This window comes from Sturnira hondurensis, unplaced genomic scaffold, assembly GCF_014824575.4.
Source record: "Sturnira hondurensis isolate 20B ecotype Veracruz unplaced genomic scaffold, ASM1482457v3 Scaffold0020903, whole genome shotgun sequence".
Taxonomy (NCBI): domain Eukaryota; kingdom Metazoa; phylum Chordata; class Mammalia; order Chiroptera; family Phyllostomidae; genus Sturnira; species Sturnira hondurensis.
The window spans coordinates 2,837,422-2,860,551 of record NW_028093534.1 but is presented as its reverse complement, the minus strand read 5'-3'; the positions used below and the strand labels follow the sequence as shown (position 1 = coordinate 2,860,551).

The window sequence follows — 23,130 nt, the reverse complement described above, 5'->3', positions numbered from 1 at the left end:
TCTAAGGCAAAGATGGAGGAAGTCCTGGGAGATGGGAGTGGGTTACGCTCACACCCTAGCTGCCCAAGTGCTCCTGGTATGTTATTCACCCATTCAAGTGGCTGGTCTCCATCCCAGATATTCCCTTTCCTCTGCATCTGGCCTCTGCCCCCTCTCCCTCCTCTTCTCCCACCTCTACTTCTCTCTTCCTTAGCCTCATGTCCCCATACCCCCAACACTAGGAGCCCTAGAGAGAAATAATAACCAGGACTTAACAGTTATGTATGACTGCCTAGACACCAGACATTGCTCTCAGTGTTTTACATGTTGAATCGTTTAATCCTCCCAACAAGTTTATGAAAGAACACTATTAATAACCCACTTTTATAAGGGAGACCAAGACACAGAGAGGTTGAGTAACTTGCCAAAGTCACACAGCTGGCATGAGGTAGATGCAAGATTTAAACCCATGCCCCCAGAGTTCCTTCTAAACACCTCAGTTCTCTGACAATGGTAGCAGTGTGGGTAAGCTCTTAGAAACTGGCATCCTGGGTGTTCAGCCTCAAAGAGGCTCAGGCAGCATAACAGAGCCCACCTCCACAGTGCCAGCCCCTCCACTCTCCCTTGCAGCTCCCCTCTGTGCCAGCCAGCTCCAGAGCCCTGGAGGCCATGGGCTGCAGCACAACCCAGGCAGACGCTCACACCACTGCCCCGGCCTTCCTCTATCTTCCTCTAGTCTGAAGTCCCTCCTCTTCTGAGGCCCAGAGGTCCAAGGCACACGTTCCTCAGCTGGATCACACCAACCTCGCCTTAGTTTTCAATCCTGCCTGTATCTCCCACACCTGCCCTGAGTGTACCCGCAGCTCCAGTCAAACTAGGCCATTTCCCTCACATCCACGCCTCTTATTTCTACTGTCGCCTCTGCCTGGAACCCCTTCCCCAAAATTCAGTCTTCCCTGTTTGACTCCTTAAAGTACTTAAGACTCACTGCTCAATGCCACCATTACACGTGTGTTTTAACCTTCACCCATTGTCAGACGGACCTTCCTGACTCTTTCCTGGAGCCTAGATCAGCAACTGTTTCTCTCAGGTGCTGAGTACATAAAATGCTCAGTGGTTAGAACCTGTGGTAGATAGAATTACAGGTGAGGGAGACAGACCACAGGAACCTTTGATCTCTGCCCAAGGCGACCCCCACTTCCTTTATTTCCTCTACCAGGATCTAACTGGAAAACCCGAAATGTGGGTTTCAGGCAGGTTCAGGGTAGACAGGTGGGTGACTCTGACCCTCTCCCCTCGGGTTTAGAAGCCCAAAGAGGAACTCCTTCCCCCTCCAATGAGCCAAGGCAAGGCAGTGGGTTTTGCATCCAGTCCCAGGGCCTCGCAGGTCCCCCAGCCCCCTCCTCCTCCTGCTCAGTCTCTCCGGGCCTGGTGCAGAGTGACCTCGAGATAACTGGAGAACCAAACTATAAGTGGTTTGAGAGCGGGACTGGAGATCTGAACGCTGAGCTGGAGCTGGAGCTGGCGGGACTCGGTGGGGTGGGAGTAGGGGCAGAGCCCAAGCGGAGGGCCGGGTCAGGACTCCGAGACTGAGTCTGGGCGAAGCCCCCGCGCCAGCCGAGTTGGCGGCTAAATTTACCCAGGCTGACTCAGCCCTTGCCCGGAATGGGGGTGGTGGTGGCGGGGAGTGCACCGGGGCAGTGGGAGGAGCCAACGGGGGTGGAGTGGGGGGCAAGGAAGGGAGAGTCCGGACTAGGGGAGACAGGAGTGGGCAGGGAGTTTCCATCTAAGAAAGGAGTCCCTCCCCCACAACCGGCCGCCGAGCAGGAAGGAGCCGAGGAGCCCAGGGGGAGGAACGCTGTGGGGAAAGGGTCGGCGAAAGGAAGAAGATGCCCAGGTTGGACAAAGGGAAGCTTAGATTTATTGAGAGCCTACTGTGTGCCAGGCACTGTGCAAGGCGCTTTACATACATTATCACATTAAATCCTCACAACAACCCTGCGAGGTAGGTGTTTATTATATACCCCCATTTGACAGATGAGGAAACTGAGGCTCAGGGAAGTGAAGTGATTTGGCCAAGTTCACATGGCTAGTAAATAGAGAGGAGGTGTCCAAGATCAGAGAGGGGAAAAAGGACGTCAGTGCCCGCGTCCCACGCTGTTTGGCGTGGGTAAGCACAAAAAAGGGCTGGGCGCGCTCCAGGTCTGGGTGGCCAGAGGCCTGCTCCTGACCTCGCACGCCTGGAGGTGGCAAGGCGGGGGCCTCCCGCGCGGTATCTGGGGATCAATCGATACAACTGGCAGTACCCGGATAGGAGCGACTCGCGGACTAACTACTGGGGAAATCCGCGACCTGCGCGCGCCCCGTAGTGGCAACAGCGAGTATCACACCCCACACCTACAGGTTTTTTGGAACCAGCCTCCCTCTTTCTTCCCTGGCCGGTTCCTGGAAGAGGCAGAGATGCAAGAAATTCTCAAGAGTTCTTTCAGATGGGCGATACCACCCGGGTGAGAAATCATGGCAATGATTCAAATCATCGCTAAGAAACATTGGGGAGGAGCAAAGGGGAAGGTCTGAAGAGGCCTCGAGCTGACTTATTGTCAGTCTTCCCTCTCCTGCTTGGACCACCAAGGACCAGGGACAGTGACCAGGCCGCCATCCTGCCCTGTCTTGGTAGCCCTCGTCTAAACCTGAGAGACTGGAATAGGAGCCCTTGCCCATTTACTCAGCTCTTCCGTGAACTCTGGACAGTCTCTTGAACTGAGAATGAGTGTAGGTGACAACGAAAGCCCCCAGGGACCCTCCGCCTCTGTTCACCTATTCCTGACTCTTTCTTGGCTCGTGAAGGTTTCAAAACTTCAGGGAAGGTTTTGAAAACTTCCCCAAAGGTTTCAAAGCGTCAGGGATGAACCTTAGAACTCCCTCCTTTTACATATTAGGGGGATTGCAGAGGGGAAGTGCCTTGCCTAAGGTGCCCCCGTGAGCACGGCAGAGATGGGATTGGACCCCAATACTTGTGACATCAAAGTGAGCCCTCTCCCTGCTTCGCTGGCTGCTTCTGCTGCTGGCTCTTCTGCCAAGGGCTTCTCTATCACCTGTTCGCCTCAGCCCAAAGCCTCTCCCATATGTTCTCCCTCCCGCCCAGAGGCCCTACCTGAGGTTGCCCTCCCACGACTAGACCCTCCCTGCCCTCCTGCCTGCTCTTGGCCAGGCCTCTCTTCCTGACTCTACACTCCGTGCAGCCACGCCTGCTGAAGACCTTACTGGAGTGACCTGGAAGGTGCAGGCATTAAAGTTTGCTGTTCACCCTCACCTTTCCTAATTAAAAACAAATAAATTACGAATCAGCATATGCTCCCTTTCCTTTCATTTGGGAGGTTTCTATTTGGGGTGGGGAACCTGAATAGGTAAGGAGTACGAGGAAGTCTGTGAGGAAGAAAGGGGGCCATTGGGCCCAGGGATGTACAGGTTGGGGAACACAAATACAGCAAAGGGCCTCTCACTGCCGCTCCCTATTTCCCTGTGGGGTCCCCTTAGTGTCCCTCTCCCCAAAGAGGACCTCCTCGGTCCGGCTGATGACGCCTAGAATCTCTCGGATACCGTCGCTCAGCGGCGCTGTCTTCCCGCTTTCCCGGGGCCCCGCTCGCTCGTTCCGCCAGGAGGCGCCGGCGGCTTCTGTGTCGCTTCCATCAGAAGAGCTGCTGTGAACGCTGAGCTCCGCAGCTTCGTCTGAGTCCGAGTCTGGGGCAGTGTGGCGGCGGATGCGGGACACGGCCTCCCGCAGGGCCCCGGCGTAGGGCCCCGGGGTCCGCGCCCAGCCGCGGCCCGCACGCCGCAGGACCGCCGCCACTTCCCCGGAGCCCTCGGCACTGTTGGCGCCGCCCGAAGTCGCTGGGCCTGAGGTTGAGTGCTGCGGGCTGCCTGACTGCTTGGGGGCGTCCTGAAGGTTCACTTCGCCCACCGGGAGCCCCAAGATGCGGGAGGCGCGCTCCTCCAATGAGGAGTCCACAGGCTTCCCGCCCTCCACTTCAAACCCGGGCCCCCCGAGTGGCTGGTGTGAAAGGCGACTGCTCAGCAGCAGCTTTTGGCAAGGGGAAGCAGAGGCCGCAGAGCCCTCGCCCTCCTTCCTGTTGCACTTCGGCTGGCTGGAGGCGTGCCCCGCAAGGCGCGGCGCCCCGGCGGGCAGAAGCTGCACGCGCTGGGTTCGGGGGGTCGGGACGTACTGAGCCCGGATCACCACGCACGTGGCGTCAATGACAAAGACGCCTTCTCCCGCAGCGGGGCCGCGGGAACTTCGGGGCAGGGTGTGGGCGCGGCGGGTCGCCTTCCAGCCCTCCAAGATTTCGTGTCCGGCCTCCTCTCTAAGACCCAGGGAATTTCTCCATCCTGTGCCTCCTGGAGCCCAGGGTCTGGGGAGGGTCTGGCTATGTCGGGGCGGCTGCTTTTGCGGGGAGGGAATCCAGCATTTGGGGAGCCAACTCTGCTCTCTGCATTTGGGGAGCCAGTTCTGCTCTCTCCCTTCTTGCCCTTGCCCGGAGCCCTTGAGATGGGGCCTAGACCTGGGAGCGGGACGCGGGGGGCTCGGAGTCCCATTTGCAGACCCCGTAGGAACTGTCGCCTTGCCTGGGCTCCCAGCAGCGTCAGCTCGGGGGTGGCCGTCGCTCCCACCGTTGGGGCCAGAAGCAGCCAGCCCCAGCCTCTTCCCCCCGGCGGCGTTGCGAGGCTCCAGCCTTGACCTGACTATCCCACAGCCTGGGGATCCCCCCAAGAGACCCCGCCCCTGCCGGAGACCCCAAGCCCCGAGGACGTCCCGGTAGATCCGAGGATCCAGCCTCTTCTTTGCGCACCCTCCCTCTGTCCTGGCCAGTGTCGGAGCAGGGACTGACGAGACCGGCGCCTGCGAGGGCTCGGGGCCTCTCCTAGTCCCCAAAGTCCTGTGGGGGCCTTCATAAGACGGCGGGGCCACATAGGGTGGCGGCCGGTCCCAGCGGCGCCGAGGGGCGGCCCCCACAGCGCCTCTCAGCAGCAGGTGAGCCTCGTAGCTGGGGGGCCCCGGCCTGCGACCTCCCCAGGGCCCCGCCCACGCCACCCTGGGGTCGCTCTGCGGCTGCGCGGACGGACGGGGCGGTCGCCCCAACGGCCCCAGGTGCTCAGGCCTCGACGGAGCTGCGAGCCCTGCAGGCTGTGCCACTCTGGGGGCGTTCCGGGGCTCCGGGCGGGGCCGACCCGGGAGGCTCCTTCGGGCCCCACCAGCCTTGCGCCTTTTTCTCTCGGTCTCCTTGGCCTCCCGCTCCTGCGACGCCGCTTTCCTTTTCTCTTGCTCCCGGGCTCGAGCCTCGGCTGGGGGCCCCGCCCGCCAGTTAGTCGCCTCCTGCAGCACCCTGGAGGCCCAGGGACGGCGGGGAGGCGGCTCAGGGGATCCCGGGCGCGGCCCACACCTGGGACAATGAGCAGGAACCCTGATGAGCGGTTTGTGGGGGAAGGGAGCCGAGGCCCGGGGAGCTGGGCGCACTGCAGACCACTTTGGGCAGCCGCGTGAAGATGTGTGTGTCAGTGCGCGCACACGTGCACATATGTTGGGGCTGGAGTCGAAGCGGGATTCCTCACCATCTCTCCATGCACACTTTAGCAGCGTCTGCCCCATCTCACCCCCTGCCCTGTCTCGCAGCTCCGCCTGTTTCCCCAAACAACGCGGGAAAGGTCAGGCCCTAGCTCTCGGGACGGTGGGGGTGGGGCGCGTGGGAAAGGGAAGGGGGCCAGCGGCGTTGGCTGGTGCCTGGGGGAAGTCCGCACCCGCCCGCAGTCTGGCCCCTCACCCCTCCCTCACTCACGTGCGACTCTGCGGCCCGCGGACCCAGTGGCTGGCCTGGAAGTCCATGGGCTGTCGAGGAGGGGCGCCGCGACTATAATGACAGGAAATAGTCTTCACTTGGATCACCAGCAGCTTGGATTTCTGCACCCAGAGGCAGCTTCCAGACTCCTCATCCCGGAGCTCCCGGGGGCTGTTGGGCCCCTCGGAGAACAGATGGCCATCCAGCATCCTGCCCCACCCCACCCCGGCCCCCCACCCTCCCACCCGCCCCGATAGCCCCCTCCCAGCCCAGGAAACCGGCGCCCACTGCAGAGCGGCGGGCCCGGCGACTGGGGACTATATATACCCGGGCACACGTGTATGCCTGTGTGTGTGTGTGAGAGCGCATGTGACAGGAGCGGACGGCTCCGCACTGCCGCCTCCCCCACCTCCCCGTGCAGGGCCGCCCCCTGGGGCTCGGGATTGGGCGCCCTGTCCCACTGCTTGTGTCCCCCAAGCCTGATGGGACTTGCAGGAGTGGGCAGGGAACTTCTTTTTCTTGCCAAGCTGACAATTTCCCCTCCCCCATTCCCATTTCTTCAACCTTCCCGCCATTTTAACCCTTCGTTCCCCTCTGTTAGGGTGCTTGACCACCAGGGTTATGCCCTTGACTTCCTGCCTCAGACTTCAGTTTCTCAGACAGGGAGGTGATGCAAATGGAACTCAAGGTCTCTGCCTGCCACTCTTACTGGTTACCATGGGGGTGCAGGAGGGGCTGGACCACGGATGGGGGCCTATTTTTAGCGGCAGTGGCGTTGGGGTGCAGAGAGGAGATGAGTAACCAGCTTCCATGTGGTGGAGGGAGGAGGGGGTGGCTTTCATGAAGCTTTTGTGCGACTCTGGGTGTGGGGAGCTGCTTTCTCAAAGCTCAGAGAGGGTGACCCCCATATCCTTAACTGCAGCCCAGAGCTTCGGGTCACAGCAGGACACCAGGGTCTGTTCTGGCCGTGAAATCTGCCCCCACTCCCATTCCCGATGTTTGTCTTTGGGCACCCATGGAGCCCTCTCCCCACAGCATGCTTTCTCCCACAATCCAGAAGCCAGGACTTGGGGGTCATACCGTTTCTGTACCCACACAAACCTGCTTAGCCGGATGGAGGACAGACTAGGTGCTTTTGCATCTGCACCCTTTTAGAAGTGATGAAGGAGGAACGGTGCGCTCCCTTGGCAAAACCAATCCCCTAGCAACTGAGATGATTAAAGTGGCCCGTTTTCTGGCCAAGAGCCCCCACCACTGCCACCACAATGCCCAGCTCGCTCAGCCCCCACCTGGAGTGGTGCTCAAGGTGCTCGCCCTTTCGGCTCACTCTGGCCTGGGGAGTTGTTGTTTGCATCCACATGACCCTCCCCCGCCCCTCAAGCCTATACCAGGTGTCCCCTGATTCACCATGGCAATGTTAGTGGCAGCACAGCCCACGCGAACCCTTCCATGCAGAGACTTAGCAACCATGCCTGGCAACCATGGCAGCAGCTCCAGTGGAGGGGAGGGGTGTGGGGAGGTGGGGGAAGAAAGTGTGTGTGGCAATGGTTCCTGAGGAAGAAGGGATAATTTGCCTCTTCTGAGTGGAATAGGTATGAATAGAAAGCTATGAGGCTCCCAAATTTTGTTCCTTGTCTTTCCTTCTGCTCCATCCTCAGACCCTGAGACTGGTTGGGTTTTAGTGGAGTGGGAGAAGCGAGAGGCCCGTTTGTTTTCCACTAACACACCTGCAGCCCTTCTGGTAGAGACCCTTGCCCAGGAGGGGCATGGTGGGGCAGAGACTTGACTGAGAGCCAGAGCAACCAAACTCAGGCCTCCTGCTCCCTAACATGAACTTTTACATAAGAGAACCCACACATCCCCTATCCCATCCATGCAGCCCCCTTTACACGTACCAGCTGCACTGAAGGCTATTTGCTTGAAGGTGCTTCTTTCCACCCAGGTCCCACTAGAATCCTAAGGCTTTTTAAAGTCCTTGTCTCCTCCCTAGACAAACCCCACTTCACAAAGGAATGTGACACAGGGAGACAGCTGTCCTTTTCTCCATGCGCTCACCCCCACGCACATAAACATACCCTAATTCTAATAACTTAGCATGCCTCCCTCCTTTAAGTTTGGGAATGTGCTGAGAGCTGTTAAGAGGTGAACGCAGAAGCAGGGGCTCCTTCAAAGCCATGACATAATACTGAAACCTGCCTCAAGGCGCTCCCCCTATTCCATCAGGAAGCCTGGTTTGGAGGGACCAGCATGGTGTGGTTAGGTTCTTCAGGGTTCTTAGGCACAGTGCAGGTGGGGGCAAGATGTTACTCTGAAACTGCTCCTGGTCTTGGTACCCAAGATGGAAATGGTATCAGACCTGCAAGGCAGTGGTGAGGTGGTACCCAGAATTTGGTGCATATGGTTTTAGCACAAGGGAAGGTCTGACAGGGTGACCAGTCCTGCTGCTCCCCCTCCACCTGCCCACTAGAGTCTAGCTCACTCACTTTGGAAGAATCACAAGGAATTTGTAAGTCCAAAGACAGTGCCAATTCAGCAAAATCCAAACAGAGTCCAACCTTCCATTGGTGGCAAATCTACCTAAAGGAGACACTCAGTCCCTGCTCTCTGGAGACCTAACACTATTATGGAATTTTCCTCGGGTCCCGGTTATGGTCCAGGCAGAGGGGAAAGTGAGGTAGTGAGGATTGCAGGAAATAGGGAGGAGGACAGCTATGAATTGGGATTTAGAAAGGTGGTCTAATACAGTGATAAACGACATGAGCTCTGGAGCCAGACTGGATTCAAATCCTAGCTCTACTTTTTACTAGCTGTGTGGCCTTAGGCTAGTTACTTAGCCTTTCTGTGACTTAGTTTCTTTTAAACCTATAAAACGGGCATAATATCTACTATTGTTCTGAGGATTAAGTGAATTAAGATATGTAAAGCACTGAGAATGGATGGTTCTTGACAGAGTTTTCTATAAAGTGTGTGATTATTGTTGTCATGAGTGGGCTGAAGCAGCCATATGAAATAGGAAGGCTGACGCAGTAGTGTCTGTCAACAACAAAAAGCAAACACTGCAATACCGTGAAGAGGTTCCTGTCCTTTTAATTAGGTTTGCCACGAAAAGCAATCGCTTCAGCTAACCACTCTACCGTCCTCCCCCACCTAACCCTGCCTCCCTTCACAGGAATATAGTGCAGGAAAACCCAAAGGTCTTCCTCCCCACAGTCCTCCCCATTTGCATTACTGGAAGACATGTCACTAAATGGACTCAGCCTCCTCCATACAGCATGAAACAGAATGAATAAAAATATTTTTATGAAGAGTTGTGCTATTATCTTAGGGTGGAGGGAGTCAAGGAGATAGAGGCAAAGGCTGGGTGAGGCCTGAGATCTCTCAGAGATCAGAATCTGTCCAAGGGGCAGGGAGCCCACAGTTCACCCGGAATGAGGGGTATGTCTAAGAGGTCAGGGGTTAAGATGGGCTAGGTTGCAAAGTTTCCTCAAGTGTATGTGTGAGGATGGGACAGCTAAAAGTCCATTCTCCTTCCTTCCCCCACACCTTCCCCGGCTCCTGGGTAGAAGGTTAGGTGGTCATAATTCTCTCAAGGTTTCGTCTGTGGTTGAAGTGAGCGGGCATAGCCCCTGGTGCTGCCTGGCCCCCGCCCCTAGCTCAGGGCTTTTCTCCACCTCTGAGCACCAGGGCCTGCAGGATATCTGAGAGTGACACAATTCCCTTGACCACATCATTCTCATCCACCACTACAAGTCGGTGAACCTGTGGAGAGCAGCAAGGGAGAAGGGTGTTCAGTGCTGGCTTCAGGGCGAGCCCTTTAAGCCCTACCCTCCCTTCCAAACCCCCAATCTCAAGGGTGCCCCTGCCAGCCCCTTTCGGGTCGCTGGCCCCTCTACCTCTGCCTCCACCAGCCTGTTGATGATGGTCTCCAGAGTTTCATGCAGGTAGCACTTGAGGACGCCCTCAAAGTAATGTGACCTGTGTTGCAAGGCTTTGGTCACAGACACGTCTAGGTTGTTGTAAGTCTTTTCTGCTGCCAGATTCTGAGGAGAGAGGGGAAGGTGCTTGCAGAGAAGCACAGGAGCCAGTCCCCAAATCCTGCACCCACCCAGCCCCAGTGATTTAGGGCAGTTGTCAGTTATGGCCACAAGCCATGCCCAGCTCATTCAATTCTTTTCAAATAGGATTGAAAGCTTGGAAGCTTCTTAAAACCCTGAGGTCCCAGAAGAGACTCTCTTCTTTCCCCTCCACATTCAACATGCAACCCCTTCCCTACCTCCCGGCCCCTCCACAATCACTCACGATAACATCGAACTTGGAGTAGATGTCCACCACTCGCCCTAGGGGGACAGAGGCAGCTCAGCAAGGAGGACCAAGCATCCAAAACTCCCCTTGCCCACAGAACCACCCTCCTGGCTGAACTGAGGGGGCAGCTTTTCCCACTGCCAAACTTCCCTGGAGCCCTCCCTCTCTGCCTGCCCAATCTCTCACCTTTTTCATCCACCACAGGCAGGGCAGAGACTCGGTGCTGTACAAAGATACCCAGAGCCACGTAGACAGGGGTGGTAGTGCGGACCACAGCAATATTGGCATAGGTGCCAATCTGCAGCTCTTCCAGAGACTTGGACATGAACTCTGGCTTGGGGAACTCAGTGATCTGAGAAAGGAACCATCACCTTGATTTTCGAGGCCCCCCATACCACCTTTGGATACCCTTCCAACTGAGTAAAAGAAGTGAAAACTGGGCTGAGAAGCACTTACAAACAATTTGAGGAACTTGAGGATGCGCTTATGGGTGAGGATGTACAAGGTGTTGCCGGATTCTGGGTCAATAACTGGCAGCCTGTGAATCTTGTTCCGAATTAATGAAGAGACAGCATCAAACAAGCTGTGGGAAGGTTGGGGACAATGGTAAGTTCCATGGTGCTGGGACTGAGGGTGGTTAAATGGTTCTTTAAAGTGTGTTTATAAATGGAAAACTGGTGATTGGGAGAGGGGAGGGGGGCAAGTGTGCTCAAGTGTGTGTTTGGGAGGACGTCTTTGCTCTCTTCTGCCCCTGGACTTTTGGGTGGCTAGCCTTTAGCATGGGTGCCATACTGATGGCAAGGTTCTTTCTCTCCTGAACAAATGGGTAGCTAGAACTCACCTGGCATTGGGGGAAATGCAGACAAGTGGTTTAAAGGAGTCCTGCAGGTACACCTCTGAAAGGAAAAAGAGGTTCACAAAATACCACCATGGAGAACCATATCCCAGGAAACTCTCCATCCCTTTGTCTGTTCACACCCCCTAATGCTCTGCATACCTCTCCAAGTTTCTATCTTGTGTTCTTCCAGCTCATAGATCTGTACCTGAAAGCAGAAGCAACAGAAATTGAGACTTGATCTCCCTGATTCATAACAAACCCCTTGCAGTTTGCTTGGAAGAAAGGAAATGGGAACGAGGGGATTTGAGCAGGGAAAGTAGTTTTGGTCATTGGGCTAAGGTTCCTTACCAAGGCTGATTTATAGTAGCGGTGTAGGATATTGATAAAATCAGTGATGGTCAGCATGCCTAGAAGCCAAGACAAGAGCTCTCAGCACTGCTCAAAGCCTTTCTCTGTGCCCAGCACCAGGTGCCAATAATACTGAGTTCCAGAAACTTTGCTTACCCACAAAACTTTGTTTCTTGCTATCCCACAAAGGGGCAGCTCGCACACCATTAGTCACCAAAGCAAAGAAAGCTTTTTTCACCTGTAGCCAAAAGAGTTATATTCACAAAGGGAAATTCACAGTTAGGACTTTAAAAGAACAGGGGTTGGGTATGCTGGGGAAGACATGAGACTAACCCTATAGAAGAACGAGGATATTACCCTAGGGATGAGACAGGATGGGAGGGATTGAACCAGAGGCTCCAAGGAAGGGAGGGGAAAAAAAAGGACTTCACCCACCTGCAGGGAAGTATCAAACACAACCAATTTGGAGCTTGTGGGAATCAGGTCATAGCAGCGATGAGACTTCATGAAGGACGTATACACACTATTGTTGGATTCTGGGGTCTCTGCATAGGGTAGTATAGTTAGTAGCTTCCTTCCAAGCAAAGCTCACAATAAAAAAAAAAAAAAGAAAACACAACAGGTGTTGTAATTGCTCAAATATTTAGAGCATGACTTTTAATAAGGCCTACTATTTTATCGGTTTTGTTCCTACTGTTCCATTAGGAATAAACCCCTTAGAAATCATTTCATCTAATCTCCCTTTCCAGGTAAGACTATATCTATAGGTTCCTTAGGCAAAAGATGGCTGACTAAAACGGAAAGTATAATATCCTTTACTAACATGTTCTAGTCTAAAATGTTTTTTCTCATCTTTAACTCGTTTTTCCTTTCATATATTTAGCACATTTTTACTTATCTTTTCTCAATTAAGATGTAATTAAGCTTCTTAAAATTCTTCTTCTAAGACCCACAGATGAGAAAGTCATGGCCAAGTTGGGCCATTTCAGATCAACATGAAGTTGGAGCCCAGAACTCAATCAACCTGGCCAGAAACACCCTGACGGTCCAGCTTGGGATGACTCTGTAAGTGAGAAATCATCCCACCTGCTCCGGACAAACAGGAGACTGTGCTTACCTTTCCAGTCTTCTGATTTTAATGGCTTGCTCTAAACTGGAGAAACCACCCCCATAATAACAACCCAAATATGCTCCTTATGATATTATATGTACTTAATACTACATCATTTAATTCTTCCAACAATCTGTAAGGCAAATACTGTCCTCATTTTTCGACTGAAAAAGGTGGAAACAAATCAATAAACTGCTCAAGTTCACACCATTAGTAAGTGAAATGCAAGACTCAAACAGATCTACCTGATTCCAAAACTCATGAATTTAAAACTGATGTCCCTGGGGCCCATTGCCCTGCAACACCCCCAGCAAGAGATGAGACCTCTTTTAGCTAATTATTTTGGTACTTTTTTGCTGCTTCTTGATTTTTCAATTTTGGGAATTATCTATTATCATCTAAGGAAGATGAGAATTTTTTGTTCCCTTTTCTACCAGGACCTCATCACAAATATGCACAACCCTTCTCCCCTCATTCTTCCAAAAGTTAAAATATAATGTTGGTTACATCAATATTGAAAAAATTTTGACTAAATATTCATTATTCAGAGCCATGCCAAATAGTAAATTTGGATTTTTTCTTTCTTTCACAACTTTATTTTCCCCGGAGCTAAAAACTGTCTTGTCCCTTCACTTGTTTAATTTTCTATGTATAGTTTTTGTAACAAATTCAACCCCCAAACTCCTCACCAATTCTTTAAACCTCCCTTTAAGAAGTTCAGGAGCATGAAGTAGTCTTTTACTTTAAACTACACAAACAAGTCTCTCTGAAGACTTCTGACCTGCTCAAATCTGGGCTGGCTTGCCTGGCGTGCACTGCTGGCATCCTGAGATCTTCCTTCATCACCATCAAGGGGACCCCCTTCGCGACTCTCCTGTACTGGCTCTCCTTGCGTCCTGTATCCCATGCTTTCATCTGACTACTCCCTTGTTTGGGTGAGGCACATCTTCCAGCTTGCCTGAGAAAGGGTGCATGGGAGGGAAGTTTTTTGACACCTTACAGCCTGCAGGTACCTTTATTCTACACTTATCTTTGTTTTAGAATTTGAATGGATACAGGATTCTAGGTCAGAATTTATTTTCCTCTAGGATGTTGGAGGCATTGTTCCATTGCCTCCTAGCTTCTGGTGCACTGAAAGTCCCAGGCAATCCTGATTCTTTTATGTGACTTGTTTTTTCCACTCTGGAAACTCAGGATCTTCTCTTTGTTTCCATTGTGCTCAATACTCAATGAGTCCTATCAATATGAAAATTAATGTCCTTCAGTTTCAAGAAATGATCTTGAATTATTTCCTTTGCTCTGTGTTATTATTTTCTCTTTCCGTAACTCCTTTTATTTATACATTAAACTTCCTAGACTGACCCATTAAGGTTTTATTTTAGGGTTTTTTGGTGAGATTTATTGTTGTTTTTAAAATCTCTTTTCTATTTCTTTGATTTTTTTTTTTACTTCTTTGATTTTTAACTCTACGTCTGGTGGATTTCCTCAACATGATATCCAAACCTCCTATTTAGTTTGAAATTTTTGCTATATATGTATTTCATTTTTCAAGATTTTATTTATTCATTGTTAGAGAGGGGAAAGGAGGAAGAAAGAGACAAAAAGAAACACTGATGTGTGAGCGGTACACCGATCAGTTGGTTGCCTCTCTCACGCCCCGAAATGGGACCTGGCTCATAACCCAGGCATGTACCCTGACTGGGAATTGAACCAACAACCTTTGGTCTACAGGCTGACACTCAATCCACTGAGTTACACCAGTCAGGGCAATTTTTGCTATATTTTTAATGTCCAAGAGCTCCTTTCTGTTTTCTGCAAGTTTAAAAAAATACTGTAACTTGTGCTTGTCTCATGGTGTTAATATATTCTTTACCTGAGTATATATTGTTAATTTGAAAAGTTTTCTTCTTTATGCATTGATGTTCCCTCTGTTAGTTTTTGTTTCTTCTCATGGGGGATGCAGTTTGGATCACCTTTAAAAAATTTTTTTCAGCCCTAGCTGGTATAGCTCAGTGGATTGAGCACGGGCCTGTGAAGCAAAGGATCGTAGTTCGATTCCCAGTCAGGGCACATGCCTGGGTTGCAGGCCAGTTCCCAGTGGGGGACACATGAGAGGCAACCACACATTGATATTTCTCTCCCTCTCTCCTTCCCTTCCCCTCTGAAAATAAATAAATAAAATTAAAAATTTTTTTCTTTTATTGATTCTAGAAAGAGGGGTTAGGAGAGAGCAACATTGGTGTGAGAAAGCAACACTGATTGGGTGCCTCTTGCATGCACTCTGACTGGGGACGGACCACAAACCAGGCATTCACGCCCTGATCAGGAATTGAACTGGCATCCTTTCGTTTTTCAGGATGATGCCCAACCAACAGAGCCACACCAGCCAGGGCTTTTTTCTTTTTAAATCCTCACCTGAGGATAGACTTTTTAAATAAAGATTTTATTTATTTATTATTGGAGGGAAAGAGAGAGAGAAACATCAATGTGTGGTTGCCTCTCACACGCCCCCTACTGGGGACCTGGCTGGGAATTGAACCCACAAACTTTTGGTACAGGGGGTGATGTTCCAACAAATTGAGGCATCCAGCCAGGGCTGAATCACCTTTTTTTAATGTTAGAAACTTTATTTAGATGTCTGATAATCCTTTGTTTAAAGGTACATTCAAATCATTTGAAGAATGGAGTCTCTAAAGCTGATTGGAAGCTCTAAGTGTGTAAGTGAGCCTTACTGACTGACCATTCAGATGGGGAACACTCAGCACTTAGATTTGTGGGGCTTTTTCCTCAGAGGGCTTCTGGAGAGAAGGATTACTCATTCAAGGCCATGCTTGGAGGGTGAACTCTTTTTTGTCAGCATTCTGGAAACAGAAAGGGGGAAGAGGACTGGGGCCTCAGCACTGAGTACAGGTCACTTCATGGTCCTGTGTTTAGTACGACACTTCAGTCCCCAATTGGGCCTAAGCCTCTCTCCAGACCTCCAGTCTGCCAAAGTTGGAAAGGGGGGTTGCCCAGCTGCACTCAGTGAAGGAGGGAGTCTTGGGATCTGGCTGCTTCTTGGGCCTTCAGTGCTTCTTGGCTTTCCCCACAGCTAGTTTATAATTCTGTTTTTTCAGGTCTGCTAAGTCATTTATTACTCGTCTGTCTGCTTTCCAGCTTCCAAAAACTCCTTCCTATTGCCTCGTCATTTGTTCTTCCTATCTTAGGTTTGTACCTTTTTAAAAAAATTCCTTGAGCAGGGGACTTCTGCCAAGATGGAGGCATAGGTGGAAACACTGTGCCTTCTCCCACAACCAAGTTTGAACACAACAAAGGTTTGGAGAACTAGGACACACCCAAAGACCAGAAAACGGAATTATACGGAAGTCCGACAACTACGAACCGTTCAACGGGGACGGTAAGAGAGGCGGAGCCAGCAGCGGAGCTGGGTCGGGCAGGACAGATCCCCCGACCTAGGCGCGCAGGCAGCCTGGAACCAGTCGGGGTGTGGGGCAGACTGACCGCGGTCGCACATTCGCACACTGTGAGACGGACCACACAGGCCCCAGGGGGTGAACCCAGTGGTGGAGGGCTGACGGCGGTGGCATACTCGCATGCATTGGAACAAAACGCGTGGGCCTGGTGACGGTGGTGGCTGCGGCGCCGGGGCTGCAGTGGCAGGCAGCAGACGGGAAGCCATTGTCCCTCTTTGACCCTGCCCCCACATACAACGTCACAACCCAGCGACTTAGTTGCCCTGTTCTAGTGAACACTTTAGGGCTCTGATCCTGCTATGGAACAGGCACGAACAGCCCAAAAGATGGCGCAAGAAGAACTCAAAGTCCCAGAGCCAATAACTCTAAGCGACCGAGAAATTGCCAGCCTCTCAGAAGCACAATTCAAGACACTATTTATCAGGATGCTCACAGAACTGGTAGATTATAGTCACAAATTAGAGGAACATAGTCACAAATTAGAGGAACATATGAAGGCTAAACTAATTGAAATGAAGGGAGATGCACAGGAAACCAATAGTGATGGAAAGGAAACTGGGACTCAAATCAATGGAATGGACCAGAAGGAAGAACAAAACATCCCACCAGAAAGGAATGAAGAAATGAGAATTCAAAAAAATGAGGAGAGGCTTAGGAACCTCCAGGACATCTTTAAACGTTCCAACATCCGAATTATAGGGGTACCAGAAGGGGGAAAGAAACAGCCACGAGTGGAACACTTATTTGAACAAATAATAAAGGAGAACTTCCCCAGTCTGGCAAAGGAAATAGACTTCCAGGAAATCCAGGAAGCTCAGAGAGTGCCAAAGAAGTTGGACCCAAGAAGGAACACACCAAGGCACATCATAATTACATTATCCCAGACTAAAATGAAGGAGAGAATCCTAGAAGCAGCAAGAGATAAGGGGACAGTCACCTACAAAGGAGTACCCATCAGACTGTCAGCAGATTTCTCAAAAGAGACCTTACAGGCAAGAAGGGGCTGGAAAGAAGTATTCCAAGTCATGAAATCCAAAGACCTACAGCCAAGATTGCTTTATCCAGCAAAGCTTTCATTTAGAATGGAAGGGCAGATAAAGTGCTTCTCAGATAAGGGCAAGTTCAAGGAGTTCATCATCACCAAGGCCTTATTATATGCAATGCTAAAGGGACTTATATAAGAAAAAGAAGATGAAAAATATTAACAGTGAAAGGACAGCAAACACACAGTTATTAATAACCACACCTAAAACAAAAGCAAACCAAGAGGACAGCTAGATCAGGAGTGGAACCATAGAAATGAAGAACACATGGAGGGTTAGAAACGGGGGGTGGGAGGGAGAGAAGGGGGGAGAAGGCACAGAAAATAGCATAGATGATAGGTAGAAAATAGATAGGGGAGAGGGCAAGAATAGTGGGGGAAATATAGAATCTAAAGAACTTGAGACACGTGGTTATAAACTAAGGGGGGGAGAATGGTGGGGGAGGGAGTGTGAGGGTGGAGGGGAATGAAGGGGGGGAATAGAACTGTAATGGTATAATCAATAAAATATATTAAAAAAAATTCCTTTATAGTTGTTTTAGTGGCTTTTTGTAAAGGAACAAAAGTAGATGCATGTATTCAATCCACCATCTTTAACTAAGAGCTCATCATTGTTTTTCAAATTTGAAAACCCAGATTCCCAAGAACAGGTCTTTTGACATCAGTTTAAGACACACTACACTGGTACTTAAACACTACTATTTTAGGCTACAGGCCTACAGACATATTTGATTTGGCTTTCCCAGTATTTTAAAAATAAATCAGTTCCCAAATTTAAAAAAAATCTGGAGATTCACATACAAATCCAAATTCTTAGTTTCTTTTCAAAATCAAAAGATCTGGTAAAACTAGGTCTTGAATTCCAGAATAGGAACAACTGACCAGAACGGGATAGATGTTGGCTCCTTTTAGATAGGCAAATCCTTTACCAGAGGTGCCTCTAAGTTCTGCCTCTTTCTAGATGACCTGGAGTCGGACCATTTCACTCTAACCAGGTATTTGGACAGGGGCTGGAATTGCCTGGATTTTAGAGTTTAGTACCTCTATTTCTAGGTTAGTTCTAAGGGCTTTTGCGGACTTTCTACAATTTCCTCTATACACTTAGTGGCTTTAGTGAGCTTGCTGGTTAACAAAATTCCAGGGGCATTACTTCTGGGCTACTCATAAAATACCAGGGACTTCTAAAACCTCATTAGCCAGCCTAGAGTTGACTGTGGGCGTTTCCCTGTACCTCCAAAGTTTCTCTCAGGTGGTTTGAATATTGAAGATATTGATCATCCCTACCCTGCCCAAGATTTATTCCTGGGTGACCTTGCCAAATTAATGTTCCTGGTTTGTGTGGTTTTACACATTGTCTGCCCCAGCTTTTTAAAATTATTATTTATTTATTTACCTTTAGAGGGGAAGGAGAGAGGGAGAGAAACATCAATGTATGGTTGCCTTTTGCGCATCCCCTGCTGGGAGTTGGCCTGCAGGGAACCGACTTGCAACCCAGGCATGTGCCCTGACTGTGAATCGAACCACGATCCTCTGGTTTGCAGGCCTGTGCTCAATCCACTGAGCTACACCAGCCAGGCTGGCCCAGCTTTGATTTTTCCTGGGGGGGACCCTGGGAGAGGTTCAAGAGCAACTGCTGAAATTAGGGCTGGGCCATAGCTTTCATACCCAGTTTCCTTCCTTCAGTACACTTACCTTGAAGATGCTCATCTTCCACAGCTGGGGAGCTATCCGAAGTGACCTGGAGAGACAAGAGAAACAAAGATTTAGCCTATGCTAGGCGCCATCATTTTTAGTCCAGCATTAGGAGAAGGGCTGGTGAAATGACAACTTCCTTTAAAGTGCTATATTATCTCATGTAATCTCCATAATAACCCTGAGGTAAATATTATTGTTAGCCTTATTTTCACAGATTAGGAAACTGAGGTTCTAGAAATATGATGCAACTTGCTCAAGGTCACATAGCTGGTAATGGGTAGAATAGGGATTTGAACACAGATCTGTGCAGTTCCAAAGCTCATGTCCTTATCCACTGCCATGCTCAGTGAAACATCAGGTCTGAAAAGCTGCGACTAGAGAATCTGAGCTTAAGGCTGGCCCCAGAAGATTCTCACTGGTCTGCTTAATAAAATCACAGAAGCCAGAGACAACTGCTTTCCCCTGAACACTCCCAAAGCATAACTGTAGGCACTGAAATCACAGGCCCATGTCCTACCACTCGGGGGAGGGCCCAACAGCTGACTGTCAGAGTCAAGGCTCGAATGACTACAGGATGGATGAGCAGCACAAAGTTCTGAAATGAGGGACCTGAGTCCTCTCAGTGCCCTCCTGAGTGGAGAGCTGCCAGAGCCTGGAGGAGGCTGGTTTTCCAAGTTTCCTCGTCCATGACAATCTGAGATTAGACAGTGCTTTGAATACAGAGAAACTTTCGGAAACATCTCCATGCTTCCTCAAGTGGCAACATTTGGAAATTTTATTCTTTTTTTTTAAAATATATTTTATTGATTATACCATTACAGTTGTTCTATTCCCCCCCTTCAATCCCCTATCTAAGAACCCAGAAGAGGGGTCATAAGTTTCATTCATTGGAATCAACAGTTTGGCTCTATTTGCTTTGGGTAATATCCCCAGACTAACTTAAAGTCATACTTCACCTACATAGGGGCTCTTGCAATATCCAGTTAAAGGCCTTGGTTTGAACCTGGGAGGTGGACTGATAAGCAGAGTCAGGTTGGCAGGACAGCCCTAAACTCCCCTGCCCCAATGGACCAGGGTGGGGGCAGGGGAAGGGGATAATCTCTCTGGGCTGCATAAGATCATCAACTTGGCCTGGCATTTTGGCACGGCTATCGGAACAACAGCCTCATCACTTACAAGTGGAAGAGAGGGCTGGCTGCTCAGTGGGAAAGACACACACATGGTATTTAAGTCTCAAAGATCTATGTACACAGACTCAGGAAGTTATTTGTAGGCATTATTGTACCCATCATATAACATGTACACACTATATTATAATACAGTTATTCTGTTCATTATCTATCCAAACAGATGATAAATTCCTGGAATTTATCTTACACTTCTTTGTATCCTCCATACCATCTAACACAGGGTTTTGCATATTGTTTTGCTTTTTAACTTTCAAATTGATAATAATAGTGATGCACACTGATATGAACAAAGACTAAGTTAGAGAAAAAAGAGACTTCCTGCTAAATAGTTATGCAGATACCTACAGAATAGATTCGGACACAACTGATTATGAATATCTTTCTGCCTATCTCTCCACACAGGAGTGGGAGTAATTGCGTCCATTCACCTCTACATTTCTTTCTTTCTTTATTATTTTTTAAATTCTCACCCAAGGATATGGTTATTGATCTTTTAAGAGAGAGAGAGAAAGAGAGAGGGAGAGAGGGAAGGAGGAAGGGACAAGGGAGAGAGGGAGAGAGGGAGAGAGGGAGAGGGAGAAACATCGATTGCTTGTCTCCCATACGTGCCCAACCAGGGGTTGAACCCTTAACCTTTTGGTGTATGGGACAACATTCTAACCAAGCAAGCCACCTGGCCTGGGCTCCCCTCTACTTTTAGTAACATAGGGGACCTGAGAAAGTACCACGGTACTACATAATTCAAAATATTAGTACAGAGACACAGGCTAGATCTGACACCTAGACTCACAATTTCTTTCAAATTCCTGATCCACATTCCCAATCATTTCTACACAAGCACAGATGTTGCAGGCTCCTCAAATGCTTCAGTATAAGACAGAGCAGCATCTGTCCCTCCAACCCTACTATCCTTGCTGTGGTTCCCATCTTTATTTTTGGCACTGCTCTCCTCCTAGGGGCCTAAGAACTATAGTCTTGATTCCTCCAAGAATGAGCTGGGCCAATATGTCTGCTAGAATTACAGAGAAGGGCATGACCTGACTTGTCCTTAACATCTGTCAGCTAAGCTGGTATGTCAAAAATGCCTCAGATCTGTCTCTCTCCTTTACCCTTTTTCACAGTTCTAAGTTAGGCTTTTATCTTTCACTTTTGCAACATTCTCTAAACTGGTCTACCCACCCTCAACCTACCTCTTCTTTAATTCTTTTTTCATGCTGTCATCAAGTTCTTTTGCAAGCATCTCAGGTTTGGGAGGGACTTTCATCTCCAGCAACTAGGAACTCACTACTTTCTGAAGTAGATCCATCCATTTACAGAAAGCTGGTAAGAACATTCTTAAAGCACCCTCACTGCCTTGCTCATAAATCTTCACAGGTTCCCTTATTACAAAACAAGGATCAAACTTTAACGAGGTATGCAGTATCTTTAACCTGAATTCAGCCTACTTTCCCAGTTTTTTCCCCCACTGTGATCAAAATCTAAAACTCCAGCAACATTAAGCCACTAGTTCATCCCAAATGAATCTCTATTCACCCCAATTTTTATGCCCTTGCTCACACTGTTTTCTCAACCTGCAGTGCCTCTCTCGGGTTCGCAGTAATTTCTCCCTCCCCTACACTTCCATGGTCCTTTGCATCTTGCTGATAGCATTTGTTGCAGCCTAAATAACAGCGGTCACCAGCACACCCTCACCCTTATTTCAATTAGGCTATTATCTTTTCTTGAAAAAAAATTTATTGAGAGCGAGAGAAACATTGATATGAGAAACATGGATAGGTTGCCTCCCAAATGTGCCCTGACTGGGGATTAAACCCACAACCTAGGTATGTGTTCTGACTGAGAATCAAACCTACAACCCTTTGGTGAATGGCACAATGCTCCAACTGGGACAAACTGGCCAAGGCATGGCTGAACATTGTCAAAGCAGGGGTTTTCATTTTTCTTCTTTTTAACACAATTTCTACCCCAAGAACCTAATCCAGTACATAAAGTGTGAGGGTTAAATTAGAAAACCTACATTAAAAAATACTTTGTAAACCATAATACATTTATGAGTAAAAACTGGTATGTCACTTTGAATTTACAGAATCAGGTCTTTTATTCTTGCTCAAAATTCTCTTAAATTGTAAGAACTGACTCCCTTGCCTGGGTGACCAATTGCAAATCACTTTACCACTCTGGTCTATTTTCTTCTTTATAACCTGACCTCTCTGCAGGGTAGAGAAAGGATGCGGTACAATAATTAGTCCAAGCAGGTAACTGACCCAAAGAAAGGTGAACCTGTAGCCTGTACAAAACTACAGTAGCAGACAAAAACCAAGACAGGAGGAATTACTCTGCCTGACAGAGGATATATGGTTAAGAACTCTTGGAGAGAGAAGTGAATGAGAAGGGTTCCAGAGTGCCAGAAAAGTCTCCTGAGAGTGAGGGTGGGTCCACCGAGCAGGCGGTCGGCAGCATCTCAGGAAGGATGACAGAAACCTGCCACAATGGGCAATGCCTGCTCGCGCGCGAACGAGTTATGCCAACATGCCTGTTTAGATTCGCAGAGGTGGGCATGACTGAAAACTTGCCCAGGGACACAGAGACCCCTACCACTGAACGATCCCTCCTTCAGGGAAACCGCACTTTCCACTCTCGTTAAGGGAATGTGACCTCCCTGAACACCCTGGGCAGTACCAAAGTCTTTCGGATGTCCCTCCTGCCAGAAACTGCAGGGATCAATCACACTTAAAGACAACTGGGGCCAGGTGATAACTGCGAGAGGGGGTCCCAGGAAAGCCAAATCACAACCTGAGGGGCCCGAGGTACTAAGATGAAAGGAGTCTCGAGATCGACAGGGTGTGCGTGGGACCCAAGAAGGGAACTAAGTGTCACTTGTCATCACCCGCAGGGGTTGGCAGTACGTCGGACGGAAGGCAGGCACAGCGCGGCCCAGTCTCCGGAGGCGAGCCCCGCAAAGCAGCAGAGGGGCAGGGTCGAGGGCAGGACAGACACCCGGCTTCTCGTTTACTAGGCACAAGCGCCCGCCCCTGCCCAGGCTTCCCAGGTCCTAACGGGGGTCTCGGGCTCCACAGCGCCCCCGGCAGCCCTCCCGCGCTTCTCACCGTCTCCATTGCGGGAGGCGCCCGTTGGGTGCGTCCGCTTTGGGAAGTTCGCCGGGAAAGCAGAGGCCTCGTCCCACATCCGGCGCCGCAACGCCACTTCCGCCTACGTCAGAACAAACGCCAGCCAAAGGCGGAAGGCTCGGAGTTCGCTTTTCCGGCGCGAAATGGCCTGATAACCGCCCTTCCCTCGGACCTCATTTGTGAGCTGACGGCG

The 23,130-nt window shown here is 50.0% G+C and overlaps 2 protein-coding genes across 4 annotated transcripts; both read right to left on the bottom strand.

Moving 5' to 3' along the window:
• Nucleotides 1-1,877: 1,877 nt before the first annotated feature.
• DDN (dendrin) lies at nt 1,878-6,019 on the bottom strand. Its single transcript, XM_037031007.1, has 2 exons — nt 5,811-6,019; nt 1,878-5,417 (listed from the first exon to the last, which is right to left on the bottom strand). The coding sequence occupies exons 1-2, from the start codon at nt 6,017-6,019 to the stop codon at nt 3,479-3,481; spliced, it is 2,148 nt and encodes a 715-aa protein (XP_036886902.1). The 3' UTR covers nt 1,878-3,478.
• A 2,853-nt stretch (nt 6,020-8,872) lies between these two features.
• PRKAG1 (protein kinase AMP-activated non-catalytic subunit gamma 1) lies at nt 8,873-23,011 on the bottom strand. 3 transcript variants are annotated; one of them, XM_037031055.1, is made up of 12 exons: nt 22,917-23,011; nt 18,617-18,662; nt 11,734-11,885; nt 11,455-11,536; nt 11,299-11,357; nt 11,110-11,155; nt 10,954-11,008; nt 10,569-10,695; nt 10,299-10,464; nt 10,110-10,147; nt 9,704-9,850; nt 8,873-9,569 (listed from the first exon to the last, which is right to left on the bottom strand). In XM_037031055.1, the coding sequence occupies exons 1-12, from the start codon at nt 22,923-22,925 to the stop codon at nt 9,465-9,467; spliced, it is 1,032 nt and encodes a 343-aa protein (XP_036886950.1). In that variant the 5' UTR covers nt 22,926-23,011; the 3' UTR covers nt 8,873-9,464. The 3 variants fall into 3 exon arrangements, with proteins under 3 accessions (XP_036886950.1, XP_036886951.1, XP_036886952.1); XM_037031056.1 differs by having other exon boundaries at nt 11,734-11,843; XM_037031057.1 differs by lacking the exons at nt 18,617-18,662; nt 22,917-23,011 and adding an exon at nt 13,191-13,365 and having other exon boundaries at nt 11,734-11,843.
• Between the last annotated feature and the right edge of the window lie 119 nt (nt 23,012-23,130).